Source organism: Choristoneura fumiferana, chromosome 10 (genome assembly GCF_025370935.1).
Source record: "Choristoneura fumiferana chromosome 10, NRCan_CFum_1, whole genome shotgun sequence".
Classification (NCBI taxonomy): Eukaryota; Metazoa; Arthropoda; class Insecta; order Lepidoptera; family Tortricidae; genus Choristoneura; species Choristoneura fumiferana.
The window spans coordinates 14,494,105-14,519,733 of NC_133481.1; the positions used below are offsets into that span (position 1 = coordinate 14,494,105).

General features: G+C 37.8%; 1 protein-coding gene across 1 annotated transcript in view; it reads left to right on the forward strand.

The window, feature by feature from the left end:
• The window catches only part of LOC141431769 (uncharacterized), a 161,066-nt gene that overhangs the window by 91,972 nt on the left and 43,465 nt on the right, over positions 1-25,629 (forward strand). Inside the window, exons 4-6 of the mRNA XM_074092948.1 lie at positions 12,184-12,371; positions 19,930-20,126; positions 24,002-24,143. Of these exons, the coding sequence (XP_073949049.1) occupies positions 12,184-12,371; positions 19,930-20,126; positions 24,002-24,143 (527 nt within the window). The remainder of the gene's footprint in view (positions 1-12,183; positions 12,372-19,929; positions 20,127-24,001; positions 24,144-25,629) is intronic.

Here is a 25,629-nt window from a genome sequence, read left to right on the forward strand (position 1 = left end):
CTGGTTAAAGTCGCGGGTTCGCGGTGGATGCAAGCCACTTCCAACTGGAGGTCTATGGGGGAGACCTATGTCCAACAGTGGACGTCCTATGGCTGATATGATGATGATGATGATGACAGCTTTTACTATTAGTACCATTCCCTCCAGCCTTAAAACGTCTGTCTGCGATGTCTCTTAGATTGAAAAGACTTGAGTTGCGAAATGGGGATGGGAAACTTTATAATTCCAAGCGATGCTGGGTTCAAGCTATATAGTTATAAGAGTAAACAGACTAGCTATTGCGACTCCGTCTGCGAAGGATTCATTTGTAGCGCATGCATGCGAGAACTGTAGTATTCTGGGATAAAAATTATGTTTTTCAGTGTTCCAAAAATTATCACCATTCCAAATTTCATTACGATCGATTGAGTACTTTAAGTGTGAAAGTGAAACAGAAGTTAGAATAGTAATCGAAATGAATTTTATGTAAAAACACTAAAACATAAATAAAACGGAATTTCTTTATTGCTTGTGTCTCTCATTCATGGCTTACCAAATGTTTTATAAGAAAAGTCGTCTATGTAGTTACATAATATTATCTACGGGTCTCTGAATTAACTACGTACATGAAATTAAAATAAATTAAATTAATTAGTGAGCCGTGGTGGCCTAGTGGTTTGACCTATCGCCTCTCAAGCAGAGGGTCGTGGGTTCAAACCCCGGCTCGCACCTCTGAGTTTTTCGAAATTCATGTGCGGAATTACATTTGAAATTTACCACGAGCTATGCGGTAAAGGAAAACATCGTGAGGAAACCTGCACAAACCTGCGAAGCAATTCAATGGTGCGTGTGAAGTTCCCAATCCGCACTGGGCCCGCGCGGGAACTATGGCCCAAGCCCTCTTGTTCTGAGAGGAGGCCTGTGCCCAGCAGTGGGACATATATAGGCTGGGATGATGATGATGATGATGAAATTAAAAAAAAATGAATAACCATTTTAGATTCACATCCTAAAGTAAATAATTATTCCAATTTCATAGAATTTCTTATACGAGGTTTAATTAGAAAACCGTCAACATTCTCATAATATTCAGCATTCAAAAGTAAATACTCCCAGTCGCTTATTTAAGCATCGGTACAATAGTATCACTCTTGTATGGAAAAGCAATCTCAACTAAGGAACTCTTAACAGGTATTTTCTGAACAACCCTTCTACTTGCTCCCAAAAGTTAACAAGGTATCACAATGGTAATAGAAGAGAATTTGTTAGGAAATTCGGTATCCTCAACTTTGTGTGTAAATCACAGTAGTTCTATTATCCGCGAGATTATTTAGATGCGATAAGATTTCCTGCTCCTGTTGTTTACCTAGTGTCTACTTTCTACAAACCAACATAGTATGTAGTAGTAGTTTAGTACTTAGTAGTAGTTTTAGTAGTTTTTTATTTTTGTAATGTCTCTGTACTGCTTTTGGTGATCAATAAAGAATATTTGTATTTGTATGTTATTTGGATTTCTCATTATTGTCATGGTTAATGCCAGAGCCGGTGGATGGAAGTGGCGAGTTGTCGTTCATTGTGGCGTTCTAAGGGACAGGCCTTCAGCAGTGGACGTCTTCTGACTGGTGATGACGATAATCATTGTTGTGTCAAATTCTGAGTTTGAGAGTGGAGTAGTGGAGTAGTGGAGTAGTGGAGCCACTTCAATATTTTGAGCAGTATACCCGTAGAGCCATTTATCTACGTTTTGGCAGCTAGCGACGATCACGATATTTGCATATTTTTCACAATATTTAATAGTATGTTTTGTAAAACTTTTGCGTTTTAATCAAGGCAACAACTAGAATATGATTGGACTATGCTTTGTCGACTTTGTTACACCATATAGCATAGTCCAACCATGGTAAGGAAATAAATAAGAATAAGAATATTACAATATCCCAGATGTATCTGGTGAGTACCAAACTATCTTGGCACTCAACTGAGTCGGTTTACAAATATGTCAATTTTCTTTATTACACTATGGCTTATAGGTTTTAAACTTACTTACAAAAATGATATTATTAATGAATATAAATAAAATAGCAAATGCAACATGCAGCAGTCAGTGTGTGTGTGTGTATGAGTTTGGCGACAAGGTACGTTTTCTGGGCAGTTAGTGTGCGAGAACTAGTGGATTAGGTACTACTTACGTTCCCACTAATTACATGAACATAAAATGTCTTCGGTATCGTTGTACGAGAGAGTGGCTAATCATTTTTTCACTATAGATTTTGCCGTGTGCATGGTACGCGACTTTAAGTCACAGACCCTACACACAGCATTGCACACAAACGGATGTGCAAAGAATGCAAAATGAACCTAAATTGAGATGCACTAAGTTGGTATAATGATAACCGATGTCAAATCAGTCATCAAATCTCCAGTCAGGTAAATTTTAGGTTACAGCAGTTTACTAAACCGGAGTTTTAAATACTGGCTTGATATTGGTCTTAAACTATAGTCTCTTGGTGCAAATATATGTACTTAAGTTATCAAGACGTCAAAAATATCTGTGCAATACACCTGTATAATACACCTTAATGCCATTAACCATAAGATCGGTAAGGTTAGTGCTATGGACGTATAGATTTTTATGCACTTGGCTGTACACATCCATATTATGTTGCAAAAAACACATAAACATCCTTTTGGTTTCGGCAGTTGGATTAAACCGCGACGGCAGAAGTTAGCCGACGAGGGGGGTTGGGGGGGTCGATCGTTGAACCCATGCGCGTGCGCTACCGAGTCGCGGAGCAGTAGGGCTGCCAAATCACTTTAAGCCACGGACAAACTTCTTGAGAACAAAATCAAATTTTCAAAATATCACCATTAAATAATGATGAGCAAATTGGCCTCCATATTCAATACAAATCTCATGCATATCACGTGAAAGCTAGTTACATAAGCTTAATTTTCTAATAAGGGGACAAACTTCAAAAGCCCCTGAGAAGCGAGTCCTTATATATCGAGGGTATTCTGGCAGAACCGGATAAGTTCACAATATTTATTTACTTATACGGTTTTGCTAGATAAATAAAGCAGAAAAAATTGAGTATGCCTATGTATTTTTTTTTAATTTTGCACTTTTTCTGTTTTGCCAGAATACCCTCGATATATGAGCTTACAAGTTCTGTAAGAACTTAAATATTTCATCATAAAATGTAGATTTTTCCAGCCTTCACTGACTAGTGGTCCTAATAACAATTATAGCAAATGCTGTTGTCAATAAATCTTAATACGTTATAATTGTATTGGTCATGAGGCTGGGTGCCATATACATAATCTGCCCACCGTTCGTTCCAACTGCACTGTCAGTAAACTATATTGTCGTGTTTGAGCCCTGCCTTCCCAGTTATCCATATTAGATTTATCCCGACTGCTCGTCCTCATCTCTTAAAATTAAAAAAATAAAATAAAGACAAGTAAACAAAAGCAAGGACAGTGTCTTTGACCCTCAAGGCGCATCAACCCCCAGAAAAAATCGTGTCAAGACCTAATCCTAATAATTAGGAGTAAGGTAAGGGGAAGGGAGTTATTGCAACTGAGAGGAAATACCAATCAATTTTTATACCTATATACTAAAAAAGGACATACACTTTCTTACATGCAGGATTTTAAGTAGATCTCTTTAGGCATCGTAAAACAGTAGCACTGAAACAGAAAATAATAGGATGCTTTTACAAACTACTTAAAACAAAACAAGGCAATGCGCTATTTTTTCTCTGCCAAAAAATAGCATTTGAAACTTGAAAACAAAACAAAACAAAAAATTTCTGCATTTTCGATAGTTGTGGAAAATCTGGTGTTTATGGAACCGGGCACCATTATCAGTGTAAGTAATAATTATAAATTCCGAATTAGTGTCGTAATAATCAGTCCTTATTAAATATACAGCGTGTATTTTTGATACTACCTCAAACTGTAACCAGGCGAAGATTTCAGTGCTGTGATTTTTGCAATATTTTCAAGCAGCAATGTAATGCGTACAATAATTTGATATGAGAGAGAAACGTTCTGTGACAGCTGTCACGTCAACAAGTGCGACGTTTTGAATAAAAACAAAGCAGTATCACGTATTGATACATTGCGTGATAATTAATTTTGTAAGGAAAATAATAAGTCAACATTTTTACTAAAACAATAAAATGTGATTATCAGGGGCTTCACTTACTACCCTTAAAGTTTGAAGTAGTATCAAAAATACACGCTCGTTTTTGTTATCATAACAAATATCAACTTTAGAAGATAGCCGCAAGCAGAATTCGAAACAAATTCAATAGCCAAATACAAACTTTTCCTAACAAAAACATTGCTCGATTCAAAAATGATTTTGATTTCACAGCCACAGCCCTGGCAGCCATTGTTCAACCCGGATCTACGCTCGCTCTACATTCATCTAAAGCAACCAACTAAGCTCAGTCCAACCAATAATAACGCATGGACTCAATTTGCCTACAGGTTCTTTGAAATAGTGCAATGGTGGTTAGATTTTTTGGAACACATCGCAACAGTCCAGCTGTAGAACGTAGTTTGTAGAACGATCTCACACTCACAGTAAGTGCCATAGTGATTTTCCTTTTCAGGCAATGCAATATTACTCAGATATTTTCTGAGAAAAGGTTCCACATTGAGTCATGCTTCACTTGGTCCAATAGTATGTTATATCGAGACGAGAATATAAACTGTTAGGTAATTAGAAACATAGTTTTTTTGTACTGCACAGTAACATAGATCCATCATCGTCAGCCTACAGCAGTCCACTGCTGGACATAGGCCTCTTCCATGGCGTGCCACAACACTCTGTCTTCAGCCCCTCGCATCCATCCGTCGCCAGCGATCCTCTTAAGGTCATCCGTCCACCGTGCCTCAGGACGCCCTACACTACGTTTTCCCGTCCGTGGTCTCCATTCGAGGACTCGTCTGCTCCACCGTTCATCGGTCCTGCGACAGACGTGGCCAGCCCAACGCCACTTCAACGAACTAATTCTCTGAGCAATGTCAGTGACTTTCGTTCTTTATCGAATAATGTGATTTCGAATTTAATCCTTCAAAGAAACCCCTAGCATTGCTCTTTCCATAGCCCGCTGAGCGACCTTGAATTTGTGAATTAGTCCCGCAGTCAAGGTCCACGTTTCGGCTCCGTAGGTTAAAACTGGTAGGACGCACTGGTTGAAGACTTTCGTTTTTAGGCACTGAGGGATGTCCAACAACAAGATATGCCGAAGTTTCCCGAAAGCAGCCCAGCCCAACTGTATTCGCCTATTCTTTCTCAAAGTACATAGATACTTATGTGTAATTTTTCCCTAAGTTACATCTGAATAATTAAATTGCGACTAATTGATTTAAAAAAAATAGAGGCTTTTTAGAATAGTTTTAGAGTGTACTTTGACCAGCGTGATAAGACAACAAAGGTCTGATGATAAAATAGTCAGGCAGGTTTACCACTGAAACATGTCTTTAGTTTTTTAACAAATTTATTATTTTTTAGTAATAAAAAGCCCATATTCCGTGTGTAAAGCTACTTTTACAAAGAACACTAGCCAATATTTGGTAAAACAATTTGATCAAACACCGAAACATACACACACTGTAACTAAACTGGCAAAATTGAAAAAGGTTGAAAATGTTTGAACGAACGATTGGATTGAAAATATGGAAGACATCCGCGTTTTACAAACATAGAATATTATTTGTTTGGCGGCTGCCATAACTCAATCTGTTGCTGTTTTGTAACACCATTTTAATTTGAAATAACAAATACAATAAAACATCGAATAAGTCCTAGATGTTAGAGTTTTAGTGGCGTTTTGTGTCTCATAAGTGCTTTAGAAATTGAAATGAAAGGTGCTTACTAATTTGACAATTAGTATTAATTTTTGTCAAGCATGTCTCCGATTGTGCAGAGCTGTTGCCTGCGATTTTGTCTGCTACCAATTCGTTTATCGCACAACCTCTATCGATCTATACAATTTTCCAGGATAAAACTATCCTATGTCTTTCTCATGGTCTCTCACCTAACCTAACTTACCCTGACCATGAGGTATACTCGTATTTGAGCACGTGCTTTACATTAGTGTGACAGTTTTGTTTAGGTATGGAGTCACAAGTTTTGACATAGACATCTCTTTGCTTCCCACGAAAAATGGTGGTAAAAATATAGTGCAATGATAAGGCAAAGGCAACTCACGTCCAAGTGCTCTTTTAATAAATAAATAAATAAATAAATATCACGGGACACTTCACACCAATGGACCTAGTCCCAAAGTAAGCAAAGCCTGTATTATATTAAAGCCTGGAATTCTTTTGATATTTAATATAAAAAAGGTAACTGAAGAAGACAAAGCAATAATGGAGAATGAAGACCCTTATACCTTTGTGTGATTTATTCTTACATATATTAACAAATTGGGTTACTAAAGAGAGGACCTTTTGAGTTATTATTTTTGTTGCTTTGTCAACATTGATAGTAGTTTAAGTTCTTCTGTCGGGTGATATCGGGCGATTATTATTATGCCATGATGTACTGAAGCTTTCTTGTTGTTGTGTAAATATGAAGAAAATGGGTGCTATAATTTGCTCGTTTCCTTATGCCAGCATGGCAATTAGTTGTCATTACAAATGAAGATTTTTTGTTGTTTTACTTTTTATAGTCTGATTTCGAAGATTCAGATGACAACGCGACGTACGATGCCATACAAGAGTCTGACGAAGACCCTTGGCATTCACCGTCATCATCTGGCTTGGATTAATACTTTTTTTTGCTATATTTAAAGAATATACCCTAATAGTGCTTGAAAACACCTTATAACTCTACTGGAACCCATAAGGAATAATAAAATTTGACCGGCTAGAATGTTAAAATACCCCACTGTGCAACGGATACACATACTTAAATAAATAAATAAATAAATATCACGGGACAATTCACACCAATTGACCTAGTCCCAAAGTAAGCTTAGCAAAGCTTGTGTTATGGGTACTAAGCAACGGATAAATATAATTTTATTGATAGATACATACTTAAATACATAGTAAACACCCAAGACCCGAGAACAAACATTCGTATTTTTCATACAAATATCTGCCCCGACACGGGAATCGAACCCGGGACCTCAAGCTTCGTAGTCAGGTTCTCTAACCACTAGGCCATCTGGTCGTCTACATACTATACCTACTATACTTAAATAGATAAATACATTATGTACTCAAATACATATTAAACACACAAGACACCCATTTTTCATACGAATATCTGCCCCGACAGGTGATCGAACCTGGGACCACAAGCTTCGTAGTCAGGTTCTCTAACCACTGGACTATACGGTCGTGAAAATCAATGCTTTGGACTCATATTTAACATACACCTATTGGAAAGAGACAGGCCCATTGCAACCCACAGAAAGAAGAGAATAGTAATTTAAACCCTAACTATATATAAACTTGAATGCTATAAACTAAAGTCTTAATGAACACGCACTTCTAAGTCCACTGGCAAACAGAGTAATTGAATAATCGGGCAATACCGGCCTAAATAACTCGTTATAACCCCACTAATTACCCAAATGTACAAACTACAAGTAATTAAACAAGTTCCTCTCTACATTCTCACCTCAGAGCATAATAATCAACTGACGCTAACTTGTTCCATAAACAATCTCTGCTGTGCTTGTGTTTGGACTATTTACCTTGCCAAAGAACAGGAGTTTTTGAGACATCATGTAATATCCTTTACATTACTCTGAATCTGTCGTGCTTAAATAAGGTTAATTTGACAAAATACCTCTGTAAGTACCTACACAGGACACGTCTCTAAAGAATTCGACGAAATTTGCTCGATTCGACCGAATCGATCTAGCTTGGTGCTATCTCTGGGAAAACTCGTGTTTTCGAGTGACAATGTACTTTTAGCGAATATTTGACGCACGGTGTAGTGATTCAGTGGTATAGTGTTGGGCTAGCCAGATAGATCTATATTTTTTTTATTCGACTGGATGGCGAATGAGCATGTGGGTTTCCTGATGGTAAGAGATCACCATCGCCTATAGACACCTACAACACCAGGGGGACTGCAGATGCGCTGCAACCTAAGATGGGACGTCATGTGCCAGTAATTTCACCAGCTGTGTTGCTCTCCACGCCGAAACACAACAGTGCAAGCACTGCTGCTTCACGGCAGGATTAGCGACCAAGATGGTGGTAGCAATCCGGGTTGACCTTGCACAAGGTCCTACCACCTGCAAGCATCTATATATAATAATAATAATAATATCTTCTCCAAAAAACACGATTTAACAAAAAAATAGATTCCGAGCAAGTCTCGGTCACCCTGGTACTAATAATAATAATAGTCGATCGAATAAGAATAAACACAGCAAACTGCAAGAGTCCATAAGTAAAAGCAAACAAAGTAAATTAGTAACAATATTGGCACATTATTATTATGTTCTCGTAATATCTCTAAGAGTAACGTTACATCATCCCACCAGATATGAACCACACGAACTCTTTGTAGTCAGTAAAATATTATGGGACAGCTATTACGGATTTGATTAAATGCAAGTTATAGAAGTTGGTCGTGACCGGTCAACTTCGCTAATATCCCGGCTATACCAGCTGCTGCACTCAGCTGTTGTCCTTCACTAAACTATTTAGCAATGTGCTTTTTGTTGTCTTTCGAAGGGGCCAAATGAATTTAGTTTTAGCGATGAAGTTTTTGTCTATCTTGTATCATTCCGTATCATAACGAAATGGCGTTGATTCTATAGAAAAATATATAAAAGTAGTCCGTGAATAAGACTACAACGGCTCCCATAGTTTTCCGGACCGCGACTCGTCTAAATAAATTACAATGTTCAGGTCCAGGAAAATGCAAAATTCAAACTTCGTTTCATGCCGTCCCGCTGAGGCTTATATTATTTAATACGAGAGTGAGAGGGACGGTACGATACGAACTTCGATTTTAGAATTTTGTAGTAGTCTGCAGCTTACCTGGCGTTACTGGCGTAGCTACTTAAGCGGCTTTATTAGACAGACTGTCATGCACAATATTGATTTATGGGACCCATTTGATATCCGCGTGACCCACCCGTGGGTTACAATCGCAACACAAAGTTTGGGAAATTCTGTCATAGACAGTATCTACTAAAACAAAAGAAACAATGCGTCCATTTCAATTAGGAGGCGGGAGATCAAATTGATTAATCTCAATTTATCCCAAGTAACAACACAAAAACAAAAGCTGAAAATGTTTCCCTGTAATTAATCAGGTTTCAATATTGCAAATGAAAGGAGGATGAGTGTCGATTCACGGTCAATTTAAGTCCCTTTTCAGCCAAAAACGGACGTCGGGCGCGAGGAACATGAATTATACATTAGAGCAGCCTTGGCCATTCGACGTCGAGAGTGATTTTAGTCATTTTGTACCCAATTTCCGACCATAAAGGAATTCTTTGTTGCCAAAAGAATTCTTTAACACAGATACTGCTTCATTACTGAAACAAGGGATGCGTGAATGGCCCAGATTGAAAAGTAGTTTGTTAATGGAAAAGGGAGGTTAGTATGTACGGACGCAACGATAAAAAGCTAGTGTGCATAAAAAATAAATAAACCTACACTTAGATTTACTGCTCACCTGAACTTTACTGCCACTTCCTACCATTACGGTGCATCAAGCTGACATTAAGAGCCGCCTAATACGGAGTTATTGCTGTAACGTAACTCGAGCACAAGTTAAATATTGTTTACTTCCTTAAATCTTCTTTTCCGAAGACTATCGATTCGTAAAAGGCACAACTGAAATTTGCAGGCTCAAACCCAAACAAGACAAGTCTGCCTTTGTACTCGATACTGGAGAAAGAATAATCCTCCTTCTTCGCAGTCGGGTAAAAATAACAAACAGCACAGATGTCACAGACTACAGTACCGTTAATAAGTAACATGCTGGTTTTGAACTACCCGCAGTGAGCTTGTTTTGATCGCAATTAAATGTTGGATAAAAAAACAAGATTTTCTGTAAGTAGTTTTTTTTTCTGGTCTGAAATATAAATAAGTATATAGGATTTAATGAAATGTTGAACTAAATATTTAAGTAACTTAATGTTTTTTTTTTTCAAATATCCGTTTCATTGTAACCAAATAACCCGATATTATTCCCCCGATGCTATATACATATATGTAAGAAGGTCGTATAAACAATGACATAATGGCCACACATGCCTTACCTGGCTTGTTATGAAAACACGGGACCCATGTGGGTTGTAGCACTAAAGCTGTCCTTCCTAATCCATATTAAATATTCTACTTACAAGGTCTCGTTATAGAAACATTCATTACTACTACGCGGGCTTAAAAATACATGCGATCCTTTAACAATGTAGTGCAGTTGGTCTTTTATACAAGTTGAAACTGGTTTCTCGGTAGCAGAGGAGTATTTTTAACAGGTTCTAGGTAGTTCATTGAAAAGTAACACTATTAAAACTTTTTTTTTTAAAGTTATTCTTCTTGAAAACATCATCTTGTTACAAAGAAATGTAACTGATCATACTTTGGCGCACAAGATCCATACTTGCACCTTCATTGAAAAATATGTAAAATTTCGAATTCCCCTAAAATAATTTACCCCGAAATCGAATTTCTGATATAAAAATTCGGTATTTTCGAAATGTTCACAAGTCTTTCGTAGCCTTGTGTTCCTATCAACGGTTCCGTGTCATTGTCACGGCCGCATCAAAATTCAGTCCAAGTAAAGCATTAAATAATTCCCGCGATCCCTAAAAGCTTTATTGTTAAGGCTTCTAACATCAAACCTGCGTACTTACCCATTACCTGGGATGATTAAACGAAAAAAACCTAACGTATACGAGAACTTATATTGGGCAACTTTTGGCGTCTCGTTTTATTAAGTATTCATGGCGGCAGTACTGTTTGCAAACTTATATTACAAAATGGGTCTCTTTGACAAACTAGGCATGATTAATCTGAAAATAGATGTTATGTAGTCAAGGTATTTATCTCAAACAAATTTATTCTATGGGTATCAAACAGGCACTCTGGGATCTAAGCACAATGAATGCGTATAATCTCCTGTCTATTAGTCTAAGTCTAAGTAAGGCTTCTGCACTTAATCTATTTTCTGTAGCAGATACATCTTAAGAAGTAGCTTTTGTGAATCCTTTAGCACACTTAATCGGGTCTTTAGACGTTGAATTGGCATTTATCAGATACTTAATGGTGAGTACCAAACTGTAAAGGGATCAGTTGACTATCGAAGTATATTATTTATTATTAATTCAATGAGCATGATAATGTAAGTAAAATTTTCAGAACGATTTGTCTGTAACATTATTGAAGTAGATGCCATAAACATGAATGAAACGCAAACCGCCATTATTAAAACTGTGTAGACAGCATTACCTTAAGACGCAGCATAGCAGTGGGTAGGTCTTTGGCAAGTTGCAATGATAACCTAGCGAAGGTTGCAGGAGCCCGGGTGGCGAACTATTCATTGTGGTGTTCCTTTAGAGGAGGCCCAGCAGTGGACGCCTTTCCGCTGACTCTGATAATTATTAGGTATGAAACAAGATTACAAGTAGACATAATACGAGTAATATGCCTAAATCAATTAATTGATATTCCATCACCAAGTGCAACAAATCTTAATAAATTCTAACGGGATGACTGAATGCGACGCTTTGGTCGATGTAGATGGGGGCACGGTCCATACTTGCATTTCTAGTCCCTGTAGTTAGACATTTTTTAATCGACTTCAAAAAAAGAGGAGGTTCTCAATTCGAGTGTATGTTTTCTTTTGTATGTTTGTTCGTAATAACTCCGCCAATTTTAAATTAATTTTCTACTAGTTTGAAGTCGGTGCCTCAGCACGAGCCAGCAGGAGTGATTGAAGCCCAATATATAGTACATATTATGTAGGTGAGGTAGACGACAATAGTTCCATTTCTGCTGGCTCGTGCTGAGTCACCGACTTCAAACTAGTAGAAAATTAATTTAAAGGTTTTTGAAGTCGGTTCCATTTTTTGTTAAAAAAAAATTCAGAAGTACATATAGGACGGGGGTGGGGGTGCCCACATGCTTCGCCACACCAGCCATGGCATTTCCCCTATCTGAAACATAACCATAGATTCATCAATGATTTTTTCCTTGTTACAGAAAACACGTTCACTGTGGTAGTGGAAAAGGACGGGCGGGGGCTGGGCATGTCCGTGTGCGGGGGAGGTGGGTTGGTGCGCATACGGCGGCTGTACCCGCCCCAGCCCGCGTGGCGGACCGGCCAGCTCGCGCCACGAGACCTGCTGCTTGCTGCCAACGGGGTTCCACTAGCTGGGCTTAGCACCTATGTAAGTAACCAGGGTCGGAGGGAGCCGTGGTGGCCGAGTGGGGAGCCGTGGTGGCCGAGTGGTTTGGGAGCCGTGGTGGCCGAGTGGTTTGGGAGCCGTGGTGGCCGAGTGGTTAGGGAGCCGTGGTGGCCGAGTGGTTTGACCTATGGCCTCTCAAGCAGTGGATCGTGGGTTCAAACCCCGGCTCGCACCTCTGAGTTTTTCGAAATTCATGTGCGGAATTACATTTGAAATTTACCACGAGCTTTGCGGTGAAGGAAAACATCGTGAGGAAACCTGCACAAACCTGCGAAGCAATTCAATAGTGCGTGTGAAGTTCCCAATCCGCACTGGGCCCGCGTGGGAACTATGGCCCAAGCCCTCTTGTTCTGAGAGGAGGCCTGTGCCCAGCAGTGGGACGTATATAGGCTGGGATGGGATGGGAAGTAACCAGGGTACCCCGGAATTCGAAGTTTGCATCGTACCGTCCCTCTAACTCTCCTATTAAATAGTATTATTAGCGTGAGAAGGAATGTAAGATACGAAGTTTAAATTCAAGTTTAAGTCTTTCCATGGGAGATGATATCCTGTTGAACGCTATAGGTTTGAGTTGAATAGATCGGCTCGACTGCAGAAATAGAACCTCATTCTTCTAGTATTTCCTAAAACTGGTTAGGTGCGCATCGACTTTTTCTCAGATATTATTAGTGGGTGACGGTGATTATACAACGTAGAGAAAGGGAATGTAAAGATGGTTCCTTGTCAACTAAAGACACTGATTGGTGTTTCCGCCCATAGATTTTTTAATTAATTTCCGAAATGTAGATAGACCTAAAATCTTACTACCTACCTACTCCGATGAAGTCAAATGGATAATAACGTTACGAAAACTTTAAACATAGGAATAGTTTCCAAATTATGTAATAGTAGACCATTGAAGTTATTTTATTTCAGCAGCTATGTTGGTGATCACAAATCGTACCTATGCCAAGGCGTGTTAACAGATAAAAAATTTATAAAAAAAACTATAAGTTAGGTACGCAAAAGTATCATGCCTTTTAATCAAGTCCGTATTCAGAAGTCCATTTATAATTAAAACATTCCTCGTCTTGAAGATCAATGGCGGAAACGGAAGGGCACAGATCGGGACCAATGGCCACCGTATTAAACGTACTCCCACGTTAATATTTAATCCGGCCTCCAAATACGCCTTCTCGTATTTTATCATTCATTTTCTCTTAAATCACAGTGTTTGTTCAACAATTAGGACGCGCATTATGCACACTTACGATCGCTCTCGAAGAGGCGTGTTAAAAGCACAGACTGTTAATAAAGACGAAACCTCGCGTCGCCAAGGGAACCCTTCATGAAATAGAAAATTAAATAAACTTTATTGTATAACTGTGTTTGTTCAATGAGTAGCTTGAAATAAGTCTGATCAGAAGGACTCTCGGACGTACAATAGTAGGTACCAAGAATAATACTTACTTTAAACAGATTTAAGATAATAGGCTGATCAACACACATGCAGACAGTGTCAATACCATTTAAAAAATTATATAATGGTTATCAGCGAATTTCTCTCTACATAATGCAGACAGTGATCTTTTTATAGTTACCTATTTTAAATAAATATATATATATATATAATTATATATATTACTTCATGAGTAAGTTTATTCTGCTGGGCCCTTTAGTCTCATCTCATGATTTAATTTCACGTGGATTTTCTGTATAGCTATAAATTTGATAGGTACGGAGATTAGATAAAAATACTCCGAAAGCTATGAAAAGTTTATGGAATGGAGGCCGGGCTCTAAACCTGCGCGCGGATTATCCGCCGCGGCGGATGTTGCCGGGAAATCCGTTAGGACTGACGTCTGCGCAACGTATGTATAGCAAGCGCTGATGCCTCCGGCCAAATATCGGTTCGAAATTATTTATTGGAGCAAATTCCCGAAATTTTCCATTTTTACCGCGTGCTGGATGACGTGTTGGTAGGTTTCCGATAAGGTGGACGGTAGACGGACGGACGACAGACGGACGTTCGGGAAGACGTTTTCTGCGGGTAGGAAGCCAAGAAAGCAGTGGCTGCGGAAATGTTTGGGAAATGTATTTGACCATAGACCATCTTCCAGCTGAGATAATAATGATGACACGACTCACTACTAGGGACTATGAACATACTTTAAGCAGAATTATACCATTCAATTTACAATTCGCGGTGTATAAATATAAATCAGTGGTTTTTTTTTGTACCTACTAAGCAAGTAAGGTAAGTCTTTCCTAAATATAATTTTCGACTGCTGCGTGAAGGACGCTAATTTTTATACCATTGCAGTTACGAAAAGAGTGACGCTTGTTAAATAAAAAAATGTTCATCCTTTTACAAACTACGATGACACGGATGGACACACAGACATACAGGTTACACTTACAACACCCTCTTACTACGTCGCGGGGTAAAAATAAAGTCGATCAAATTTAGCACCCTGTCCATAACGCATTAAAGTGTATAAATAACGCAATTTGACCGGTGCGATGTTTTACTGCGCAAGTTGTAAAACGTAGAACCCACCAAAATAGACATGCAGTCATCTTAAAAATGTCATTTGTTGCCCGAGCACTTTCGGTGGTCCAAAGGCTAAGTTATAAACATAAAAACTTTTATGAAAACACCGACGCGGACTCGGGTCGGGACAAAACGTAATAAACTGTAAAATGTCCGCCACAAAGTTATATAAAATTGCATGTTGTTTTTACACGTGTTTTAAAAGCATTTCACGGTAACAGGTACGTACGTGGGTAAAGTGAAACGAATTTAATTTGCATAAGTGTTGTATACGTATAGTTCAGTTACAGCTGGCGTTGGAGCGTTATGAGCTTTTATTGTTAGCACGGTATTGTTGCGACGCTAACCCGCTGACTGCTGCGTAGCGGGAAACTTGAGCTTTGCACGGGCGCGCGAACCCATCGATATTTTAGCGTAGAATTACTAACAACTCTCTTGATTGCAGCGATTGAGTTGCCTTTGTAATAAGCGCCATCTAACAGCTCGTCTCAGGTAATTATACCAAAGGCCAATCCAGTTTAGTGCCCGTGTGTTAAAAGCGTAACACCAAGAGACGCCCCCAGACGCCATCCTAATGTGAAAATAAAACGAGAACTCAACGAGCGTCAATGGCAGCAAGCTCCGCTTTTCATTCGCGCGAACATCAAGCCTCAGAATACATAATAAAATATGAATGACCCATTTTAACTCAATTTTGTTTGGGAAATTCAATTATTTCCGTATTCGTCCGTTAGCACGTCGCCGCGGGGTGCGACCGTGCCGAACTGATGTTATGCTTCTATTTCAATAAATTTTCAATTTATTGCCCTGCAGCGCCGCTATTTGTTTATTTTAAAAATAAACTAAAATCCTTTCTGATGGTAACTACATCAGTACTTCAGTACATGATGCACCAGATAATTAAATTTGTCCTAAGGGTTTCGAAATATTCGCGCAAAAATGTCTGTACTCGTATATTCGCATTTTTAATCCACTCAACTGCAAATTTAAATCGGATTTGTACAGGGTGACTCGTGCACTCGTTACTTTCAATATTGAAAAATGTCTATAAATCCAAGTTGCTAAATGCAAAAGCGAGCTTAACGACATTCCCAGCGAACACGACAAGTTCGTTTTAAATCAGTTGGATTTTGCCTAAAAGCCTCAGTACATTATTTAGCTATTATTCTTTGTATCGTGCTGGCTGAAACGCTATGGTTTCCCCGTTGTTTATGACATAGCGTGATTTGTAGAGCCTCCTTTGTACAGGCCACGCTTCTGCTTCATAAAATTCGAATGGAAATAAAATTCAAAGAAATTCACTGTAAGGATAATTCTATGGGGTTATTTTAAGCCCGTAAAACGGAAATGTATTTTTTTTGTTAAAGAAAAGTTCAGAAGCCTTATAACCACGGAAAATGATCTGGTAAAAAGTTATTTAGTTAGTTATAGGTACTTTGTTGAATAGAAAAAGTTATCAAACCTAAAGGTTTGAAATTTACAAAAAATAATCTATACACAATCATTCATTACTATTTTTTTCCATCAATAGTTTTACTAAATTATATAAAATAAACAAATCTGTCAGGACGATGGAGGTGATTATTAAATTTGATATGTCTATTAACAACCCTAGCACTTTACTCAAAGCCTTAAAGCATAACAGTTTTTATAATAATTCATGGTTAATTCCATTAGAAATATTTGTTACGGGATGTAGACCGTAAAAAAATACTAGTTCCCAGTATTTTGACGCAGTTGAAATTCAGAAGTACAGAAATTTCAATAGTGAGGATGGTTTAAGCATATCGATTCTTTGGAATCCATTGATTAAGCATATGGTTTAAGCATATCGATTATTTGGAATCCATTGAATCTTCAGTAAACCTCTTCCTAAAGTAAGTAAGTGTTATGTGATGTGTTTGGATAAGTGCGAACACGTCAAACGCGTCCTATGGTAGTGAGAGTGCACGCAGTGGACCCGCCAGAATGAGGGTAAGCCAAGCACGGGCAACACAACATTAGCATGCACACGCAAATCCCAGTCTACTCAACTCATGCTTGCATACAACTGCGTCAAAATATCGGGAACTTATTCAAAATAAATATATTTCCACCTTGGCAAGTTCGTATGTATACCTACCTACATGTAACAATCGGTAGAACCCTGTCACAGTCAGCATTTGCCGCACTTCTCAAAAAAATCTTGTTAAAGACAGTAGATGCTCCCTGCGACAGGGCTCTACCGAGTGTCATGTATGTACGCACTTGTCAAAGTATAATGCCTTAAACCATGATTTCGTCTACCGCTCTATACCTACTCACTTGTAATGTGAATAATCTTTAAGTGGCAGCAATGTTTTGATTCGATTGTAAACAGCTTGTTTTGCAATAGTCCGCCGTCATGTCATACTGACACGTGTCGATGTGCTCATCAAGTATTATTTTGTTTCCATTCTGACTAATTTATACAGTAACTATGGATCATTGTGAAGATCTTTTGCATACTTTTTGTTAAGAATTTACCTATACGCCTGTTGTTAAGTTGTTCGTAATTAAATGTAATGCTATTTATGATGTTTTAATCAAAAAACTAGATAGCTCCATCTTTTTGCATCCAATAAGTATGAGCATGGCATTAAGTCTAGTGTAAAATAAGGAACCAATTTATTTTAGCGATTTGGCTCGGCGCGGCCATCGCTGTCGGTGTCAGTATGAAAAATACCCACTGTCGGCCCCAATGGACCTATTGAATTATACCCGATGCACTGGGAAATAGGCGGTTAAAATATCTAGGCTAAATCCGTATCATCTCTTTTATGGCCTGGCTAAAAATACATATAAATTCCACTCTAGCTAATGGAAATAAAATTTTATACGTTTTCGGTCTAATAAAATTCCATCTGAAGCGAACCGGACCTAATTCGACAAACGAGCTCTATATGAAATTCCTTCCAACCGCTCCGCATCAAGGGCCGTGGTCATGGTCAGCACTTAACTTTACTTCTGCTTGTTAAATTTACGTCTTCTCTTGTTTCGAGACTATTTTGCTAATTGGTTTCTAGACGGCGCCGGCGAGCTAAATTTTAGAGGCCAACGACTAGTTAATTCTGCTGTTTTTATTTACTTTTAAGTTAGATTGATGATGAGCTGTTAATGAGATATGTTGTTCAACACATAATACTATTATTACTTTTAGCAATGCGTTATTAAAAAAAAACGTGCTAATGTTTTCTTTCACGATGCATTTATGAGCTGATAAGGTAAGGAAATGCTTCAGGTAAAGTCGTTAAAATGTCACGATTTTAATGGCATGTTACAAAATAGTACAAATAAAATAGAATGGAGAAATTACAACTTTCGCTACTTGTATCAGTTTTACAAAATTGCCCTCAACTTAGTTTAAGTAAAGTTTACGCTTATAGGTTACCATGAAAGGTTTTCTGCAACTACTTGATATTTTCACGTCCTGTATTTACATTCGTCTACAGTCGCAGATGTTTTCGTCGTTCCATCAATTGCACTGGAAGTCAATAAATAACTTAGAGACGTCAATACATGAACGACATCAGTGTAAATCTTGTAAACAATTGGAAAACTCCTCGCGTCACTTCGAATTGTTTATGGAGTCAGAGTACATCACGGGCTTAATTGGTTATGAAGATTTTTTAAAGGTTTTTGGGCTGAATGTATGCAATTATATAGCACGTAGAGGCAATTCATAGTAAGGGATAAGCACGGTTTCAAGCTAGCTATTTTCTGCGCGTATATGGTCGTTTTTGGGAATTATATGCAGTAGTACCTTTGGTTGTTCCTTCGAAGAAACCATTGCCTTTTTCGTACTAGTTCCTTCACAAAAGATGAAGGAAGAACTGCGTTTATTTTTTCGCTTTTGTTAAAAAGAAAGAAAGAAAATACATTTATTTAACGCCATAAAAACAAACATACCCTTTCTCCGCATATGTTCCTTCGCAGTAGCACATTCAGTTCTTGCAAAGAACAAGGACAAAAAAATAAACGCAGTTCTTCCTTTAACTTTTGTGAAGGAACTGGTGCGAAAGAAAAACGCGATAGTTTCTTCGAAGGAACAGCCAAAGGAACTTCCGCGAATAATCCGTTTTTGACGCCGAACGCGCGTGTATGCACACATTCCTGCATGTTCAACGCTCGAAGAAAACAAAACCGCATCTGTACGCGTGTAGTGCGTACAGACGCTTCTGTATAAAATATAAAATAAAACCCTAGTCTGAAACCGGCCTAAGGTGTTCAAAAATATCAATGTGCGTACGTTACTTAACACCCCTTGTAAGGAGAGTTTGATTAATTAACTGTACTGTACAGTCAAGGACATAAATATCTATACTATAGCGTCAAATATATGTAGGTATACATTGACCCTCAGATACTGACTTTATAGTTAGTGGCATAAAGGTGTATAGGTACATATTTTTGACGTCTAGGTAACGTACATAATATTTAAATGCTCTTGGCTGTATTACCTTTATAACTAAGCTGCGACTATAAATATCGACACTATTACTTTATTTTTCTAACTTTTTAACCGAATTAAAAAAAAGAGGAGGTTCTATTTTCGACTCTAATATGTATTTTTCTTAAGTTTCATTTTTGTATATTAATAATTTGACCCACTTCTAGTAGTCTGATTGATTTGAAATTCGGTATACAATGGATGACAATGATAGAACACTCAACAGAAACACAATGAGCAAAAAAGCTTGTATAAAAAGTTTTTTTTATAAAAACTTATTACAAGCTTTTATTTAACTTTATCTTTTTGATGCATTGACGAGTAAAAGATAGTTTTTATTACAATGGAAACGCCCACAATGAAAAATAAATTAAATTTATCAGGGCTCCTGTTCCACAGTCCGTAGAACAAGGTAATATCCATTATAATCGCAACTCGATACGTCACTATCCGACACGTGACAAAGGTCCGCAGGTCCCTATCAATAACTAATCCCCTAAACCAACAGCTGGCGCGTTAATCCCTGTATTTGACACCAGGAAGCCCTGGAGGTGCTCCGGACCGCGCCAGCGAGGGTCGAGCTGCGGGTCTGCCGACCCCCTAACGACGTGCTGGAGAGCGTCACCCCCCCTGACCCCCCGACGCCGCCCGTGAGGACCCCCCACCCCCCGCACTTGCCGCTGCCGACACAGCACTTGCCGCTGGATCCGCTCAACTGCCATCCCATGCATGCGAGGTAAAGATTGCCATCGTTTCATACACTTTATCCTAAAACTAATCGGAAATATGCTGCCCTCTTAAGGCAAAAAGATGTCTAGCTTAAGACTTTCTGCGTCAGATAGTAATCTATGTAAATAAATAACTCGAAAGTAATTTTGTTTGAGATACCGCTATTTGCTTTAAGACGACAGTATTTCAGCAGACAATTGAATTAATTGGACTGAATATTCCTGAAAATATTTTTTTATATGTTTATGTGGTTTTTTTTTCATTGATTGGTCGATGTCATCTTGAATCAAAAACTTCGATTAAAAACCTTCACAAGCCCTTACAAGCCTGATGAAATATTCCTAAGGTCTTCAGCAAATTTCATTATATAAGTCATATACTACGTCCATATTTTTGATTTTATTAGTAAAATTTATTGGGGTTTAATGTAATATTTATTTTGTTATAATGGATTAAATGATCTACTACGATAAAGTTACACGTTGCGAGCAAAAATTGGTATTTGATGCCAATCAAACGGCGTACTTTTTACGAGCTGTCATCATAGGAGTTCCGTAAACTTTCAATGGCAATAGTGAACTCTGACGTCACCATCACAATCACGCAAAAACAACATTATGAAGCATTTTCCTAGAAAATATTTTCAATGTTTTCCATCACCGGATTCAAACAGTAGACTGAACTTGGATTTTGTAAAGGGTACATAAAACTATGATTAAAGAAAACAATGTTCTACTCTAGGAAATAATGTGTCGTGGATTCTCATGAATAAAGAATAATTTGCCATTGTAAATCCTATCTTCATGACGTAACAGAAACCCACCGAAACTATATCCAAACACACCTTTCCTAACTGCGAATACTATTTAGAATAGGTAGTCTGCAAATTTCCACTTCCAGACCCTTTCCAAAACGGAATTTCGTAGCAGTGACGGAACTACGCTTGTTACCCGTGCTCGACAACTACAAACAGCCACTAAACTTTTATGTCACTCATTTGTATTTACGACGTTCATTCCGCTGCATAGACGTGTAACTGTGAGATCAGCTTGTTTTCGTGACGAGTCGCTGTATTACACGGCCTTATTATGTCATTAGATACCAATGCTTTAAGAGATGTTATTTTACATTTAACCAATGTAAACTAACATCTCCTTTAATAAATAAATTAAAATTATTTCCAAAACATAATCATCCTGTGTATTTAACTGGCAAGATGTTTAATACTAACAGTCAAACATCGTTTTTTATCATAGGTTAATGTCAAATTATCGGTGGTTTAAAAAAAAAACAAGCCAGTAGGTATGACAGTTAAGAAGTTCCTCATTAAAAGGTTGGTTTTACTTTACGTAACATTTTTTTTCCTAAAACTTCTCCAAAATCTAACACCTCTTCAAAAATAACGTATTTAATGTTTAATAAGTACTTAAATGTAGTCCAAGATCCGAGTAATATTAGCCCTAAAATATTGGCACCTAATAATATGTTAGCACCTTTACAATATTATTTTAACCTTTAATTTTACCCGATAGCTAAGCAAAGTGTAAGAAGTTTAATATTATTAGACTGGTATGGAAGATAGGTTTACTTTCTTCGTAAAGAACTCATTAGTTCATGAACCTGAAAACGTAATTTCAAGCGCTCATATTATGATATGTTCTTAATTAACTTTTGAACTTAATCATAAAGAAGTATCTTCTTCGTCGTATATCGAAGAAATTAAATTAAACCTGTTAACATTTTGGGGTATATCTCATTAGTTACAGTGGTAACTTTTGTAAAACTCCGCCATAGTTTTGTGCTGACACATCAATATTGACTTCTGTATCGTGGAATAGAAGCAAAAACACAGGCATTGACAACGGGAGAATTGGTCCGCTTTGGCGACGTAACATTTTTCATTTTGCCCTGAACTGAAGTGCGGTTTCATTCAATATAGAAAGGTACGTACGAATTTGGCACGGACTGGGTTCAATGATAAGCAATTTTCTCTAACAAGGTAGTATTGCCACTGATGCTTTTAATTAGTAAAGAAAGTGTTTTTGTTTGGTAATATTACTAGAACAGGCAATAGGTGAATATCTAGGTATTACTATACAACCGAAAAGTGCCTGGTAAATGAGTATTTCTCAAAAAGTTGTCCCGTCACGAAATTGACAATAAATCAGATTTGTCAAGAAATTATTAACTCTAAGGACGAGATCATAAAGCATAAACTGCATAAAACATCCAAAATTTCTTGACGTCAGAAAAACGTCACGAAATCTTCGGAGGAGAAAATCGTAATTTTGTAACTACATCGAAACTTTCTATTGGATACAACAAAGATTGTCTGACTTTTTATCACCTTTACTACAAGGTTTTGTATATATTTAAACATAATATCACTTATTTAGCGTCAGGAAATATGTATTTTTATTTTTATAAGTGGACAACTGACAATGGACAACTTTATGAGAAATTTTTGCAGGTGGTAGGACCTTGTGCAACGTTCGCCCGGATTGCTACCATCATCTTGCTCGCTAATCCTGCCGTGAAGCAGCAGTGCTTGCACTGTTAAGTTTCGGCGTGGAGAGTAAGACTGCCGGTGAAATTACTGGCACTTGAGGTATATCATCTTAGGCCTCTAGGTTGGCAACGCATCTGCAATACCCCTGGTGTTGCAGATGTTTATGGGCGGTGGTGATCTCTTACTATCAGGAGACCTACAGTGGAATAAAAAAAATGTCAAATAACTATTTCTCACACCAAAGAGAAACTGCTATTGACCGGCAGTTTACTGATTCGGGACCATTTCTTTTTTTTTCAAAGTTGTTACAAATAAATATTTTTTTCTTGTTTTTTCTATTAAAACCAGGACTTAGCATAATGATTGTATGTATACAAGTACAAATAATTTCATGAAAAGTAACGCAATTGAATTATAAGAGCATCTCTCCTTACGAATCACAAGAAAAAACCCTCGAAACTAAACAGATATTATTGTCCTTACTTTTATAAGTCACAAGTACCATCAAGGAATAAATAAAACGTCCTATCTTAACTTTTGTAAGAATTAATAACGCAATATCCAACTTCTGGTCCATCAAACATAAATAAATCCACAAATAGACGGGTATTATAACAAATTATTATCAAGGATATTCAGTAGCTTTAGACAAGTGCCTAATAATAAGGGAGGGATAGAGATTTTTCTGGTTTTGATAGTAACAAACGTCTTCTATGCGTGCGTGTTAAAGCGTCGAATGTTAAAGTGATACATTAGAAACAAACGTGTTATGTGTCAAAAAGTAATGGATGGTATTTAAATACACAACGTTTTAGAGTTTTCAAGTTATAATTAGTAAATATTTTTTTTACTTTTCCTCTATACTCTGTTTGTGCTTCATTTACTTTACAGTTATTGTATAAAAACTATGACAAATCAGTACAGAAAAGTTTGAACTTAATCGGCACCCGAAGCGTCAATCAATTGTTGTATTAAATGATAACAATTTCATATCCATATTTCATATGTCACTGCTTAAGTTAAGTTATCATTCGTGTCGGTACCGTTGACCATCAGTGGCGGTGCATGCTACGGATTACGATGATTCAGTGATGTCTGTTTTAATTTCAGCAATTTAATTTCATATCCATTCATATGGAACTTTATTATTCATTGTCAAATGTCAAAACGGCTGTACGATGAGTACTGAAGCTAATTAAGAGGGCACGAAATAGGTATACGAACTTGTCCGATAAAATAAGATGATAATGGTAAACCATTATGCATTCATTACATTTGTACCAACTGCGAAGCAACTGGAGGTCTATGTCCAACAGTGGACGTCCTACGGCTGAGATGATGATAATGACTACATCTGCATCATCTGTTACTAGGTTATCAGCAACAACAAGCAGTGCCACTACCTCATCGTCCGAAGGCCGCGGGCGGCGCGAGGCGAGTCCCGAGCCCGACCGGCGGGAGCTCCGTCTTCCGGACCTGGACCGACCCCTGCCCGTTTATGACATACAATACGGGGTAAGGAAATCACTATGATCCCTTGTCGTATCACGGAAGTTAGCACAGTGAGCGTTTGAGATAACCGTTGTTTTAGTGTAATCCAGCCGAATTTCAACTATTGCGATGGTGGCGTTATATAGAGGTGCCGCTGTTTAGTGCGTCAAAAGTAATAAAAAATTTATGTTGTAAAAACTATTTACAATGAGAATGACTTTTTATTGTACACTACATAGTAACAATATAACAGATACATAGAGAATAAAAATACAGGATAAGCAACAGGCGACAGCAACAGCTTCAAGGCGATCTCTTCGAGGCAATCCATTTTTTTTAAGACAGCCGGTGAAATTACTGGCACTTGAGGTATCCCATCTTAGGCCTCTAGGTTGGCAACGCATCTGAAATACCCCTGGTGTTGCAGATGTTTATGGGCGGTGGTGATCTCTTACCATCAGGAGACCCACTTGCTCGTTTTCCATCCAGTCGAATAAAAAAAAACCTTTAGGTGGTGCAATTTACGCAGCATACCCCGAGTACAGTAACAAAAATACATACAATGCACGTTTAAATATAAGAAATATATATACGTACACGTTAACTGCATACTTTTACGTATTGCTGTTACATAATTAAAATTAACGTATTTTTTTAATAATTGATGAACTCCCTTATTCATAATTAAGATGACGAGCATTTATTTCACGTTTCCACAAAGCCTTCCTAATTTCATTCATTTTGTCGCTCCTTTTTACATCCTAATAATGGCAAAATAATTAAATGAGCTGCTCGGTGTTACTAAAAGCCGTAATTAGAAAAATAAAAGGTAATTATGTTAATGGAACCTTAGGGCTAATTTGGCTTTGAGTAAACCAATAGTGCTATTTGAGCGCAATCTTGTGTTCATTGAACCTACTCAATTTAATGCCGAGTCCATCCCTTTAGTTTTAGTTCGTAATAGGAATGTGGGTCGGCTTCGTCATACGCTGGTGTTATCACGAGCTCGGACACGCAAAACTGCTATCCTGCCGTAATAGGTAATGGGGGTAATCATCCTAACCTTTCCGTTTCCATATTACTAATATGCGGATAGATTTACTTGATGAGTTTTCTCTTTAGTGATATCAGGTGATTTCGTTCCCCTTTTCCATAAGTGGTCCAACTCGCCTATTATGAGCCGTAAAATGAGTAATAGATAAGGCGGTGGTCTATTATTAAAACTGGGCGTATGGAGAGCCATTACGATTTTCATGTAGCTATTAATAAACCTTTTTGTTCACGCTCCAAAGGATGACGGATCGGTGGTAAGTAAACAGCTTGATTGCTTTACGGGGAAGCGGTATTTTTGTTCGTTAATTAATTACGTTCAGGCTATAAATTTGTCGCCCTTCCTTGCTGTCACGTGCCACAGGCCTTGTACAGGTCCATTGGGCGTGATAATTAGTCAATCAAATAAACGCAGCATAACATTGCAAATAAAACATATTCGAGCCAAAAAAGTAGCCTA